Genomic DNA, 15,836 nt, shown 5'->3' with positions numbered 1-15,836 from the left:
CCGGGTCCAAACCCTTCTTATTATTATTTGGTAAAGCAAAGATGCAATATAAGTGCCAGCAAGACTTCGCATTTTCAACTAAAAGGAGCTCTACATGTATACGTCTATACGACCATACCTCTTTGAAATTTTGAATAAGCCGAAGAAGTAAATTGTTAGAGCATTTGCAATGCAGGTGGATAAGGGGGGTTTGGGAGTCACCAGTTTTGTTGAAAAAAGGGTGAGCAATGCAGAGGTGAAAAACTGGTGATTATTTTCCCCAGTTGAAATCAAAGTGAAACCTTCCACCGAGATAGTGGCTGACTTGTTAATTTCGGACGAGATGTTGGATTCTGTCTCGTGTGTTTTTTTCGATTTTTTTTTTTTTTGGATGGAATGTTTCATTCCGTCTCGCGTGTTTTTTTCGATTTTTTTTAACTTCAGGCAAAATATCAGACGAGATGTTACATTCCGTCTCGATCAAAAAGCCTCCAGACATAATCTAACATCCTGTCCGAGATTTTTTTTTCACTTTTGCATTGCACAGCTTCACCTAACTTTTCACCGTTTTGGTAAAATGAGGGAGAATAAATGCCTACATGGAAGTGACTAGGAGAGGATTTTGCTTTTCACTGTTTTGGTAAAATGAGGGGGAATAAGTGCCTACGTAGAGGTGAATAAGGGGAAGATTATTTTGACTTGCATTGCAAATGCTATTACGGGGAGACCCTTTTCTTAGCAAACAAAAGACGCGAAGGTGCTGTGGCATTTCACCGTGCATATAAAAAATTACAAACCCCCGATGGTTGATACATAGAAGCGGATATCAACTCCTTCAGCTATGTAACGAAATACAAGAAGCTCAGTAAAGGCGTAAAGCAATGGTCAATCAGTATGACAATCTTTTTAAATCAGAAAACAACTGAAATGCTGCAAGATCATGTACAAGACAAAGTTCTTAATATACAGGAGAAAACATACTCTGACCATGAAATACAAACATATCAGTGACAGAGACCAAGTAGTTCAGCAAGATAATGCCAAAATTTGCAGTAACACTCGCATTATAGACAAACTAACCCTGTCTCTGCCTCTTGATTCTTTCAAGGGCACCAAGCTTACTATCAGTTTCTTCATCTCCATCCTTGTTGTTTTCTTCCACCTTGTTCGCCAAGTCGCCAAACACCGCAGCAGGAACATCTTTGTGCGCAATTTCAATTTTGTCATCATCCTCGCCATCACTACCTTCAGGCAAATCAATGTCTTCAACATTGGCTGTAACTTTCCTTCCACCATCCGGTGTTCATATCACCCCCGTTTGAGATTCCACTCCAGCACTCACAAACCCTAGTTTTCTACTGCCATCTTTGGATGCTGTGTTATTGGATTCTGGAGCAAATTGCCTTTCTAGAGCTGCCATTTCGTCTTCGGGAACCCCAGCACGCTTCAGAGTGTCCACAGTTTCTTCCAGGTTCAATTTCTGGTCTTTTTGCATCAGATACTCCGGGAGAATAAAATGTGTCTGCAAGAAGATGAAAACAGTGAGGAAAAGAAGGTTAGTCTGGAATCAGCATACTGACAAAGAAGATGCCTTTACACTGATTTAAAAACCTATGTAGTCAGAATCAAACATAATGGTTGATCTGATCCACCCTAAACATATTACTGGAGCAATTCAGGAGAAAGGTGTCATGAGAAAGATTGTCATAACATCCATTTCTACTCACTATGCTGTCGGGAAATGTATTTTAGTGATTGGATAAAAATGAAAAGGATTAAGATGGATGGGAGTTGGGACCATCCAATAGTGTTCATTATCATCCGAGGTGGATAATCTGGTCCTATTCTTTTACGATGAGATCGAATCTATTATGCCACGACGCTAACAAGGATATGCTTACCAATTAAATCATCGTAGCAAATTTCTGTTTCGTATACATTACAGATCCAAATGGAGTATAAACAAACCTGGCTGTAGCTAGCAGACACACTGCGCTTCATCCGGAGCATCTCCCTAAACGTGTCCTCGTTACCATGCTGCACCTCAAAGTCATGCCACTTAGTCCAAAAATCAGCATCAGACCTTGGATCAGCATATTGAGACGAGAAATTATATATTGCTCGAGCTCGATCAATCTCTCCCAAGCTCTTCTCCAGTTCTGCATACTTCATGCACATAACTTTAACATCTTTATCCGGCAGCCCAGATTCAATTGCTTGCTGTAAGAAATACAAAAAACACTATTAGCCGCAGTTAGCAAGATAAAAAATGTCATACCAAAAGACTGACACCCACACCATAATGCACCAGCCACATGCAAGAAAGAAGCAAACATGATTTCGTATAAAGAAACAGATCAGCATATCTGAGAAGCTTCGGCCATGGGCCAAAGCCCAATGCAATATGAAAAGCTGAAAACTACCACGGGGGGTTTGTTGTGGGGAACGGAGCTGTTTTGAATCTTGGGCAATTGGCGAAATCCCAACACAGCAATATGATATGAATGAGGAAAGGCAATGCTTTACAAATTTCATGAATATTTATCAGGTTTGTTTTATGGAACTAGGAAATTTGTGTCACAAAGTACCTACATGACAAGGCTCAAGAAAAAATTGAAGCTTGTTTACATTTTTGGACATCCAGAATATTAGCAAAATATTCAAAGAAGATATATGAAGATGTCTGCATTAACTAAATAAGGGAGAAGTGAATAGACATTACCTCATAGATCTCTCTTGTTTTGGGGACACCAAAGATCTCAGCAGCACGAGCAATGTAAATTTCATACATGCTCATCTTCTCATTATCGGGAACAGTCTTTGCAGCCTGATCATAGACCTTCATTGCACGCTTCGCAAGACCATAATCCTCCTCCAACTTTGCATATTGCAAATAAAGTACCTTGAGATTTTCAGCAGGAGTCTGAGTGGTATATCAGATAAAAGAAATAATGAGTCTCAGCATTGAAAGACATTCAATTTAAATAGCAGACAAAGTATATACACTAGAAACAAAGTGGATTACAAGAAAAGTTATCAACTAATCATGTAAGTCAATACAAAAAATATGTATCCTCACAAGAGCTTAAGCTAAAAATCTGTTTGCTTGACTCCATCCTCTCAAAAATCAGGTTTTCAGTACAATGTACCCTCGCAGAGAATGAATATCTCTCTAGATGAAAGCAATTTTACATCTCCTCATTGATTGCAGTGTTACTTCCAGGTGACATTTTTTTTGGAGGAAATTTTAAGAGTAAATTTTTCTGCATTCAAGATCCCTTAGACATATCTTCTCAGATTTGTACAAGCTGATGGCTCACCCCTTACTGGCCCTTTTGGGCAGTCCCCCATCCTTGTATTAACTATAAGTGTTCCAGCCGCAATAAAAATATGTACTAAAACACCAGAAAATTTTAAATAAAAAAAAAATCCTGAGTTATCTTCATGAATTAAAACAGAATTATGTATCTTCAATCATCTTGCTGCATAAACAGGCTGAGCTATATCGGCCAAGTCACCGTGCCAAGTTGGTAAATCTTCAGTCCTACATTCTTTTGTAGCCATAGAAATTTATCCTAGAAAAGTCTTGGGAATACTCTTACAGGAAATGTCATTCTAGAGAAGGATACAGAAGCTTTATTGATGGAAGTCAAAGAAATGGTATACAATTGGTCGAGGGGTGTATACTGGGTTCTTTCTAACTTTCTTTTGTAACTTGAAGTGTGGGTGGTGCTATCCTTAGCTTCCTTTTCCTGCTAAGAACTACGTTGTCGGGTTGTAAGGTTTTATTTTTCCCAATGGAAATTATTTTTTATAACGTAAAAAAACAGGTTCCCAATAGCAATACACTTACCCTTCTATTTGTGGCTTTTACAGAACCACAACCTGCAACATTTCTTTTGACTCTTGTATATAGCTCGCTCTCCTCCATGTGGACCCAATAAACACGTCATTCACCTTGTCAATTCTTCATGTGTCATAATCCAACGAGGGAAGCGAGATTATGAGTTACGGAGGGTGAAATGATATACCTTCGTCCCTTTGTCTTGCTTTTCCTCCTTCCATTGCCACCTCTGCTTTACACTCTCTCTCTCTTTATACTCTCGTAGTCTCTCTGCGGACAAACTTGACTAGGTGATCTGTTTTCAACTAGGTAGTGCAGTTTTTGAAGTTCAACACTATGTTCATTATGCTTTTATATTTCACTTCAATAGAAATTTTAGAGTTCTTAGTGCATCAAACAAACTCTTTTCATTCGATGGATGCTCAAATCTTAAAAAAGAGCCCTTCTAGGAGGTTCTGATTCAGACTTAAGTCTTACTGAATCCAAATTAATTTTGGTACTACAGATTTTGTTATTCAAGTATTGAAAAGTTCTTTTCGAGTTTTGGTTTTCCCTATAAAAGCAGTTTGGGTGTTCACTGGCAGATTATGATAATTGCACTATATATTTGTACTTTTTGAGGAGATTATTACTATCATAAAGACTTGTGGGTTTTTGTTGGAAACCTTGTGTTTTAACCTAAGTCACCCTAACACAGATATGAGTGTTAGTGTCTGATGCGGGATATGAAGCGTCCGACGTGAATGTCCATGTGCCTGTGGATCCGACATGGACTTCTTTAAATATTTGAAATGTCCATGCTACTTTTTTAAGACCCTGAGTCTCTGTGTGCGGTGCCTCTCTGTCTGTAATGTGTGCATAAACAGTATAATGTTAAACAGTGTTTCGAAAATGCAGATCATTGGACGCTAATTACAAACTAGGAGCATAAAGACTTAACAATTTAATAATTAAAAGGATGAGACTGCTACAAACCGTTTCAACTGCATGCTGAAATAACTCCCTGGCTCTCTCCAACTTTGTCTTCCCATATCTTTTGACAAATTTTGTCAAATATGTTACCCAGATATCCTTGACATGGGGATATTTGAATATTTTGACACCCCTTTCATATACCTTGAATGCATCCTCGAAGTATTTATTTTCCTTCAAAACACCAAAAAATAAAAATTAGCTCTAAATCGACTGAGAACCATTAAAAATGGTAAAATACCAAAGGGAAACACATACCTCCAGAAGCAAAGCATAATTGATTATAACTTGTGGTGTTGCAATCTTCAAGTCAAGTATCCGTTCATAAACAGCACGAGTTGACTCCAATGTTCCTAAACCCTCCTCTAAATCTACATAAAAAGCCCATAATCTTAAGGACTTGTAAAGCTTCATCTGCACTGGCTCGTTCCCATCAGCAGCAACTGCACAGAATACCAAAGGAAATATGAATTTTAGAAATATTCCATGATGTTGTATGTAAATCCATTTGCTCTTTAGAACTTTATACCAATGAAAGGTTACCTTTTTATTGGCTCAGCATGTGTCTACATGCAGTTTTCTGAACTAAAAAGATTAAGCATATGCAAATAAAGTTGGAATGTTCAAGTTCAGCCCGAGGTAACAGACATCAAGCAATGTGTATGGAACAAACCAGTTCATGAAGGACATGTGCTGACACAGATCGTACACTTAATGGTGAGTTAAGGGATGGGCAGCTGTTATAAGAGATCATGAAGGTTCAGTTGTTGCAGCAGCAAAGGGAAGGTCTTCATATAACTCAATTGCACTGATTGAGTTACAAGGAGTACTTAAAGGACTTCAGTTAGCTATGACACATCAAGTGAGGAACTTACAGGTGCGAATAGACTCTAGCAATGTGGTTTCATTCATCTCAAATGAGGGGAAGCTTCCATGGCAGGCAAATTACATGATGAAGGAGATCAGAACAATGATTGCAAGGCTACATGTTTTTTTACTTTTTTTCATTATTCATGTATATAGGGAGTCAAACAGATTAGCAGATGCTCTAGCTTCTAATGTTCCTAATATCAATTATGTAGAGATCATCCCAAGTTCCTTTGCTAAGGACATTAAGAAAATTGTATTTGAGAATGCAACAGGAAAAATATGTCAGAATGTAATCACTCATTTTACTTAATAAAAGGGGGTAGGGGACTTCTATAACAACCTCGTTGCTTGATTACCAAAAAAATAGTACTTTTTTCAGCCTCACTAAGTTTACTTATTGATCACCACAACCTGCATTTTTTTAAAGGATAAGTTCCTTCTATGTTGAGAAGCCAAACATCTGACACAGAATAGAACACTCAAACCAAGTTAAAATCAGGAGACCTGGTCTATACTGCAATTATTATTTTTGGCGAATAAGAAATTTTGTCTGCATGCCAAGTAATACACGGCTACCCCAAACAAAGCAGGAAAGAAACAACATAGAAAGGAAAGAACAACCAATGAGTATAAAACAACATTGAACCCATTCCCTAAGCCACTACCTACATAGATTCCTTTGACATAGCCCGCCACTATCCAAGAGTGATATCTATGTCATGAAAACTGTTGCCAGGACTTCATTGAACATGGATGCCTTTTAAGCTTTCCATAGCATCCACTACACCCTCCCAGGAAGAGCCAACACATGAACAAGTCGTACAGTTGCATAGCAACCCACTTACAGGCCTTGATAAGTTGTGTTGCAACAGAATTCCACTGCTGAGTCCCGACCATGTATGTGGTCACACCCCACACTCCCCTTTTTTTCCTTTTTCTTTTGCTCAGTAAGACAATAAACCTTACTCATAAAAGTAGTATGATACGAAAGAAGCCTAGGTTCACATAAAAAGCAAACCGGACTAGTCAGATAAAATGGGTATTCTTCGTAGCGCAACATAGTCCAAAGCAAGCCCGAGCAATAGGGTTTGTGCACCAAGCCCAAGCAATAGGGTTTGTGCACCAAGCCCAAGCAATAGGGTTTGTGCACCATGCCCAGGCAAAAGGTTTAAGATTTTAAGCCCTATAGGAAGAAAGACGAGGAACAATGATGGATATATCTAGAACTGGCACAAGCAAAATAGAACTTTAGTCGAGCGGTTGGAAGCGCTTCTTGACAAAGCAAAAACTGAAGAGATCAGGAAGGATGGAGAACGGAGGTTGGAGGGGTATAGGCGACGAACCAAAAGGTAGAAAGTTGAGGAAGCAGGTTCTAGAGGTTTTCGGCAGTGATGGCGAATGGGAGGAAAACAACATGGTGGAACTCAAAACAGAGAAGTGGCCATGAAGAGCGAAACGAGCTGAGAAACACAGGAGAAAAGAACAAAACAACTGAACAAGGACAAAGATCAAAGATCAAATGATACAGGTGAAGCAGAGGAGTAGTTGCTTGACTTTAGTAAAAAGATGGAATTGTCGATAAGAACAAAGGGAGTTTATTGAAGCTCGTGGATGAGATGGACGAACGCAAGGTGGAGGAGGAGATGGGTGGGTTTATAACGGAAGATATTGATGACTTGGTAAATACAAAAGTTGATGAAGGAAGGACTATCACTAGGTGGTAACAGATAAAGGGTTGGGTGGAGAGTGGTGCATTGGAAGGTATTTGTGTCAGCCTGGTGGCTCTTTCTGGGCTGCTATGTTCTCTTCTTTTTATACATTTTTGGTTGTTGTTGGTCGTTTCTTTTCTTTTGGGGGGCTTGCTTTGTAAATAGGATTGGGATGCTTGATCTTGCAATATTACCCCTACCTAACTTCCTAGGCATTGATCATGACTTACATTGTATCAATAAAATAAGTATTATGCACTAAACTTATTTAAAAATGAAAAGAGTGGAATTGTTGATGCTGATATAATACATCATGCTGATCTCCTGGACAGGTTCAAATGAAGGTTGGAGAAGAAGAGTCCACGGGGATTTTTTTATTATTTTTTTTTTTTTGGGGGGTCACCTTCTTGTTAGAACCTCATGCAACACACAGGTGAACAGATGTGATAAGTGAGTAACAGTAACAGAAATTGTTGGATTAGATACTTTTGGCCAAAAACCCTCTTTTAGTTCGGAACATTATTTTGCCACCCAACTAGTCTCTTTGGAAAATTGCTAGCACTTTACCCTACGATTTTCTATTCTTATATATGTAAGCTATACGTAAACAAAATAACTGAATCAAGATTCAACTAACTTAATCCATCACAACCAAAAATTAATGATTCTCAACACTACTAACAAAGATGAATTAAGTTGTTTGGTTCATAGGGCCTAACACTGTCTCCAACCACAGTAGCAGCGCTGGGGAAGGAAAAATCATCAACAAAGAACACTATCACCAACCTAGTGAGAATGATTAAGTAAACAGACCTTAGTTACTTACTCTAGGTGGATCCAACCTATCACTTCTGCCTATCAAACATTCTTATATGCATAGACTCTGTTCTTGCTTATAGACAGACCTTAGCCTCTAGGTGGATAAACCAGAGATTATGGTCTCTTATAAGCAGATAACACATTGCTTTGTCTTGCACATCAATATCATGAAACTTTGACATGCCTTCAGTTCCAGGATCCTTACATACGAAGAGATAATTTAGTCGTCATCTAAATCCCTCATATTGGTAATAGTGTCATTTAAAATCACTCCAACAGAAATAATGAGGAAGAAATTAAAGTTAATGAGAAAGCTCAAGGGCTCAAGTTCACATGAAAGCTAATGCAACAACAAGACAGCACGAGTGGACTACTGAAACAAACATAAAAAGGAGGCTGCATATGAACATTTTTACACAATCTAATTATTTAAACTAAGATCAATATGTTTAATAACTAATTAACCATAGCAAATACTATTGGTAAATGACTAATCAGAAAGCTAGTAATAAATGAAGACAAGGAAACTAGCAGGGCATTTAACAAGATTGTGGTCTGCTGCAATGAATGAAGCAACAAAGGGTGATGAAATAATTCTAATTGCATAACTACTAACTAATTGCATTGACCAAAAAAGAAAAACTAACTACAATGATGCATTTGAGAGAGGAGTGGGGGAATAAGAAAGTTGTCAACAAAGCAATCCTGAACACAGTGGAATTGGCAAATAATAGAAACGTTTTAATAAGAAATGCATCGTAATGTTTACCTCTTCTTTTAACCTCAACGGAAGGCTCTGCTGTGGCGCGCTTCAGTAACTCCAAGGCGGCTTTGAAATTGTAATTCCTTGCTTCCATTTCAGCCCATTCACACCAAACACTAGCCAAATTATCCACTGTTTTATAGCCAACTTGGACAGCCTTGTCAAAAATCACTCTGGCATTAGCAACATCTTTGTGATCCTCATACAGCTTTGCAAAAGCAACCCACAGAGTATGAGGCTTCCCAACAGCTTTCATTGGGTCAACAGTCCTGACTGCCTCAGTATACGTCAAAATTTGCCTAGTTGGATTACCCTCGAAAAGCTTCACCCTCCTATGCCACTGTTCAACATTATGAGGATTCTGCCGCAGAAGTACACTATTTGCAAGCTCGGGTCTTCTATCCATGAGATGTTCTAATCTAGCCAGCCTCAAATCCACATCATTGTCATCATTCAACCAAAACCCATGAAGAATTTTCTTCGCAAACTTACCAACAGATAGATTATAATCCAAACGCCCATCTTCCTCCCCCACAACCGTACCATCATCCCCATCAACAACAACTTCCTCCACGTCACTCAAATCCATCGTCTCCATTTTCGCAGCAAGTGTACTCTCTTCAAATCTAGAATACGCATCAAACACCACACTAAAATCCCTGACAGTAACAACAGTCGTCATCCCTTCCTCAAACACGTCTCTAGCCTTCTCAAACAACCCTCTCCTTATATAATAATCCGCAAGAGAAGTCCACAACCGTCCAACCTCATCGGTAAACTTCCTAATCCCACCTCTAATAATCGCATCCACTTTCAACCCCGAAACCTCCGTAGAATGACTAGTCAACAAATCACACAACTCCAACCACAACTGATGTTTGGTCTTCCCTTTAATAGAATAAAACTTATCGTCATTCAAAACACCGGCTAACCTCTCGGCCCCTTCTTGCCACAACTTACTATTCAACAAAAACTCAATAAACTCCTCAATATGACTAGGATCAAATTTCAAATACCTTCTATAAACTCTCAAACTAGTCTCGATCGGAACACCACCCAAACTAACAAACCCCAAATACAAGTCCCATATCCTATCATGCTGAGTCACAGGCAACGCACACAACGCCCTATCGAAGGTTCTCCTACCGCGTGTCAACACTCTTTGTTGAGTTAAACTAGTTAAATACATTACCCAAATCCTAGGCATTTTATGCATAGTAACTAAAGCACGTTCGAAAGTATTATTCAAAGAGTCGTACTGTGTATGTGTTATGGGTAAGTTTCTTACGAGCTGTAAACGTTCGCGTAAGTAGGCGTACCATAGTTTGTAACTTCCCGGGAGTGCTTTTAACGCGCGTTCGTAGATGATGCCTCGTTTTTTGAATGGGGAACCGGTTCGGGCTATTAAATAACGCCACCATAGCTTTAATGAGAAGGGGTTGCGGAGGATTTCTTCTTCGTAGAGCAAGTCGTGTTCGGTTGGGTAAAACTCTGCGGGAATTTTTTCCATTTCGAGAACTAACTCTCTCTGGCGGCGGCTACGTCAGATCGGATTCCAAATCTGATGAACCGAAACTATTAAGCTATACAAATCCCCAGACAATAGCCCAGAAAAAGTAAACAAATAGGCCCGGCCCTGCTGATGATCACTGTTCTAAAAATCGGTCTAGGCAGTACGCGGGGCCCAACCGACTCGCCTAGGTCCAAATCGTTTAAAAAATCGGTGGACTGATTATGCGGGTCTAGGTAGACCGATTAGGCGGGCTAGGCAGACTCTAGGCGATCCAGTCAAGTTTTTTTTTTTGAATTGATTAAATGTTGAAAATTAAAGACCCGTGTGACTTTAGATTTAATGAGTTTAAAAGACTAAAGTTCAATGTTTTTATATGAAGTTGATTTTCTTAAATTATTACGCATTTTTGTAATAAGTATCTTTGTTTGTATTTATTTTTTGAGTTATGGTAAATGATTTTCTTCATATCTTGTAGTATAGGTGTGTATTACTATATATATTATAATATATATTTGAAAAAAAAACCGCCTAGCGCCTAGCCCGGGCGCTCTCCCACCGCCTAGCATTTTTCAGAACACTGACACTGATGATATGGTGGTGACGGTTGGAATAGAGAAGAAATAGGAACATTGATTTGGAGATATAGAAGAGATTAATTTCGTTATACTGCACCCTACTACATTGGGGAATTGAGCCCAGTCCTTTGGGCTAAACACTTGATACAAAAATTACACATTAATCTCTAGTGGGCAGTGTAAAATTATACATCCATATAGACACAGAGGAGAAAATAAGAAAACTATTATTTTATTTTATTTTTTTTATAGTATAAGAAAACTAATTAGCTTACATGTTGATTACGCTATTTTGTTATTATTCATGATTAAGAATCCAATTGTTAATTTTACGTATATGTTTGGGTGGGAACAATATTTTCAATAATAGTTTTCTCGATTTGGTGAGAAATCGATCATCATGATAATCGGCTAGTTTGGTGATAAATTGGGTTAATGAAACAAAATGAGAAATTGTTAAAAATTAATTAATCGATTAACAAGCGATATGCGATTAAAATGTTGATAGTTTAGGTTGCGTGTTAATTGGGTTCGACAGATAATTCACCCGTACAAGTCTTTTTAACAACTACATCTTATCAATTTTTTATGGTGATATTATCGATATTTTACATATATCGATGTATTTTCAGGCTAAGTGTAGCATGATAATTAACTATATTACTACATGACAAAAACCCAAAACGACTTCCCTCCATCAGTATATCTCACAAACTAGTTTCATTTCAAAAAAAAAAAAAAAAAAAAAAAAAAAAAAAAAAAAAAGTTCCAAAAACATCTCATCAATCTATTGTATCGTATCTATATGATGATAATTTTTTATTACACAAAGATTTTGATCCCTCAAATCCATTAGATATCCCATTTGGTAATTTTATGATTCGTAGAGGAGAAGAAAATAGGTTTTAATGATTTTGATTCAAAAGCCTTGTTTAATCCTCCTTCCTTATGATCTTTGTGTTTTTATAGATATTGTATCTAGATAGATTAACAATCAAGCAATTGGTGTTTTTAGAGCAGTGTGCAAAACGTGGCTCAACATTGTACAATACAATTACGGCATTTTGCGAAAATACACCATGGTAAGCTCTCTCAAATGAAATAATTTATTCAAAGCATATTAATATCAGGTAGAGTACTCTAACATTAATCTATGCAAAACACAATAATAATCATCTCTTGCAGTTTCAACACATAACAAAATGATAAGAATGCAAGTTCGTATGAGACCTGTGGATGACCCATCCCCTAAAAAAAACCAATACCATAATTTCGAACTAACACTATAATGAACATTCCATTAAACCTCTCACATTTCAGATTCTCGAAATGTGTCAAAACAAGTGAGATTGCATATGTTATAATTGAAGCATTTAACAATTGTTTTGCCAACCTCCCACATTTAGTTCATAAATTTTCTTATGTTACGTGTATTGTTATATCATGACAAAAATTGTGAGTCTCATCTTCATACGTTATAGCTTTAAAAAATAATGTATGACGACAATAATCATTATAATTAATAGCTAAATCTTATTTAATGAGAAGAAAACAATTTTTGTGTGTGACTTTGTCCGACAATATATATCAGCAGTGGAATGAATCATATTAAAGTTTCAACTCAAAGTTGTTTGGTTGATAATGTAGGTCGCAAAGACACGGAGGAGGTTTATATGATATAAATGACCTAAACTATCTCAATTAGTAGAGTATACTATAATTAACATGGACATTTAAATTGAACCAGCCTTTTTTCTACCATCAAATACCCTTGATAAAATATTAAAATAAATTATTTAATGCCTTTAAGAAGAACTACTTTGTCATTTCAAAATTTAATACCATCTATACCCCTAAGATTACATAGTCACTTAAGGACGTATTTGTAAATTCAGGTCGGAAATCAACTATACGCCCTTATTCAATTGTTCATGGCTTACCCTTCAGTAATTGCCAAATAAATACCTTTTATTCCGAAATTAAATACAAGCAAACCAACCGTCTCTTTTCTTCTTCTCTCTCCCAAATCTCCCCTACTTCTATTCAGAATCAGGCCTTAGTTCATCAAAGAGATAGTGAGACTTTTCAATAGGAGCAAAACTAAAAGTCTCAAAAACAGCCAAGCTAGAACTCTCCCTCAACATACACTGATATACTTCCTCTTTTTCTTTCAGTCCTTGGTGAATTATTATAACCAAACTGCAAATGGGGTTGTCTCGGATTTTCAGATACAAAAATCATGAGGCCATATTTCTGCATTATTATCATTGATTAAATGGAGTCGTTTAAAGAAGCTTTGGGGGAGTACGTTTTTTTTTTGGGGAATACGTCGTTATTAGACAAGAAATAAGAGGGAACAGTTTCAAAAGGACTTAAGCTATGTTTCAACTATTTGATTTTGAATCTGCACAGAAAGGTATGTCAAGAAAAGGGGACCATTTCTTTAAGTCTACTTCTAATATGAATTATTTTTTGCTTTTGATTTTTCCTCTTTCAACTAGCAGCAAACTTTTAATGTGTTTGTCCATTGAAGTGCTTTGCAAAAGCTTGCACTTTGAACACCTCTAATAGTTTAACTACAATTCCAATGCTTAAACATACAGAAGTATGTTTCTAGGAAATTTTCAGCTTGGCTGAACGTCCTCAAAGCCTCTGTGGTAGACCGCCTTCTCATCGTAACTAACATACACAAGCTTCGGATGGAGAAGTTTTGTCACCCTTCTTCATCTCTCCTCAGGGCGGTGACCAATCTAATGTAGATATGATTCGTTTGCATCTTGTCGTTACAAGCTCGGAGATATCGCTTTTTCGGCACCTACAGATGACAACAACGTAAATCTTGATTGAAAATCCCCTTTCTTACCGGGTCAATTTCCAAGTTAGTGGCACGTGGTTAGGCAATCCTTACGAGAATAGAAATAAAGCGAAGACATTGATGTTGTAAAAATAACTCCCATGATCCGCGATGCGGTCGATCCGGTCGAGTTCATTTAGTGTAGGCTATCTTATTTAGAAGAAAATGGTATCCCTCATGTAATTATTTGTGTATTACTTTAGACGACTGAATAGATTTTCTTTTAGATTTTGACATGATGAGGGAAAGATTTTTTGAAGTCCGTTGTTGGGTGAAGACATGTCCGGAAGTGGGGTGTCCGCAGCCATTCTGCGGTTTATGGACTCTTCTTTATCACTGAAAGCTTAGGTTTCAGGTTACTACTTCTGTTTGCTTAGAGAATCTACTCATCTGACTGATAGTTCCCCCATCGCCTTTTCTAAACTTAACATTTTTTTTTCTCTTTTTTTAATTGCTTCAGATTGCAGAAGAAGTGGATTTTTTGCTAATGATAGTATTGCAGCTAGATTAAAAGCCTTTGATGGTGTTCTTTAGTCAAATATTTTATCGAAAATCTCAATCTTTTTGGGAATCACATCGGATATGAAGAGCTAAGGTTAGATGAAGGTTGTATATTTTCAATTAGGGTAAATATTGTACTTGGAACAAATGCAAAACACCATGTCAGCAAGTTTTCATATGTTGCTGATAAGCACCCAAAACTGTAATATTAAACCCCGAGAGACATAGCATTTTGGTCGATTATGTGTTTAATAATCATGTAATAATTATATTTTCGTACTTTTTGCGGTTTTCAATTAAAATGAATATAGTGATAAAACATGCATCGAAGTACAGAATACGGGAATATTTGGAGTTTCCCACTCGACCCCGTGAAGCCGAAATTTCCAAAAGAACAGAACCAGTGCGGAACGGGCCCACATATGAAGAAGCAGCAAATTTCCGAAGCTCAAATCGGATAAATCTAGATGCCGACATTGGCTAGTGAAGCTGCCAAGTACAGGAATACGGGAATATTTGGAATTCCCACTCAATCCCCGTGAAGCCGAACAAAGCCTGACTAGAGCCGAAGTTCCCAAAAGAACAAAACCAGTGCAGAACGGGCCCACATATAAAGAAGCAGGAAACTTCCGAAGCTCAAATCGGATAAATCTAGGTGCCGAGGTTGGCTAGTGAAGCTGCCAAGTACAAGAATACGGGAATATTTGGAATTCCCACTCAATCCCCGTGAAGCCCAACAAAGCGACTACTAGAGCCGGTTTCCAAAAGAATGAAGAACCGCCAGTGCGGACCACATATAAAGAGGCAGGAAACTTCCGAAGCTCAAATCGGATAAATCTAGGTGCCGACGTTGGCTAGTGAAGCTGCCATAGCGACCCGGGTGACGAACTCTGCGCAAGGACAAAAAGTCGTAAAAATGCCAAAATCGGCCATGCCATCGACACCCTCGGGCCCGAAGGCATGATGAGAGTCAAGATAGCATAGGTAGGTGGCAAATGATGGTTTCAAATTGATACCACCTGGCAAGAAAGAAGACACGTACGTGACAATTCAAACCAGGTGGTTTGAATTGAAATTAGCTAACAAACGAAACTTAAAACAGCTAAAAGACGAAAAGATAAACATATCAAAACAAAACTTTGATTCTCAAAGTTTTGAACAAATAAATCAGCTACCGGCCAAAAGCAAATTAAAATCATTCACGGATGGTCATCCTATGATGCCTATAAATATGAAGGGGTCGCCTTCATTATGAGGCCTTCAGCATATTAATGCTTTAGCTACGTTTAGTTTTCTTTCTTCAGTACTTACCTTCCGCCATTTTTATTTCAGCAGCTTAATACAGTAAGTTATTTTACCCTTAATAACAGTTATTTCTTTTCTTGTTTAATTTCTGTCCTGCATTTATTTACTTAATGTATACAGCAAGTTTTATTA

General features: G+C 37.7%; 1 protein-coding gene across 1 annotated transcript; it reads right to left on the bottom strand.

Moving 5' to 3' along the window:
- Positions 1 to 849: 849 nt before the first annotated feature.
- LOC147480955 (Tetratricopeptide repeat (TPR)-like superfamily protein) lies at positions 850 to 10,548 on the bottom strand. The gene is made up of 6 exons (XM_086576107.1): positions 8,963 to 10,548; positions 5,054 to 5,238; positions 4,799 to 4,969; positions 2,702 to 2,902; positions 1,948 to 2,199; positions 850 to 1,501 (listed from the first exon to the last, which is right to left on the bottom strand). The coding sequence occupies exons 1-6, from the start codon at positions 10,464 to 10,466 to the stop codon at positions 1,283 to 1,285; spliced, it is 2,532 nt and encodes an 843-aa protein (XP_086432233.1). The 5' UTR covers positions 10,467 to 10,548; the 3' UTR covers positions 850 to 1,282.
- Positions 10,549 to 15,836: the final 5,288 nt, after the last annotated feature.

This window comes from Coptis chinensis, chromosome 8 (assembly GCF_015680905.1).
Source record: "Coptis chinensis isolate HL-2020 chromosome 8, ASM1568090v1, whole genome shotgun sequence".
NCBI classification, from domain to species: domain Eukaryota; kingdom Viridiplantae; phylum Streptophyta; class Magnoliopsida; order Ranunculales; family Ranunculaceae; genus Coptis; species Coptis chinensis.
The sequence above is the reverse complement of the archived record's forward strand: the minus strand, read 5'-3'. Positions and strand labels throughout refer to the sequence as shown.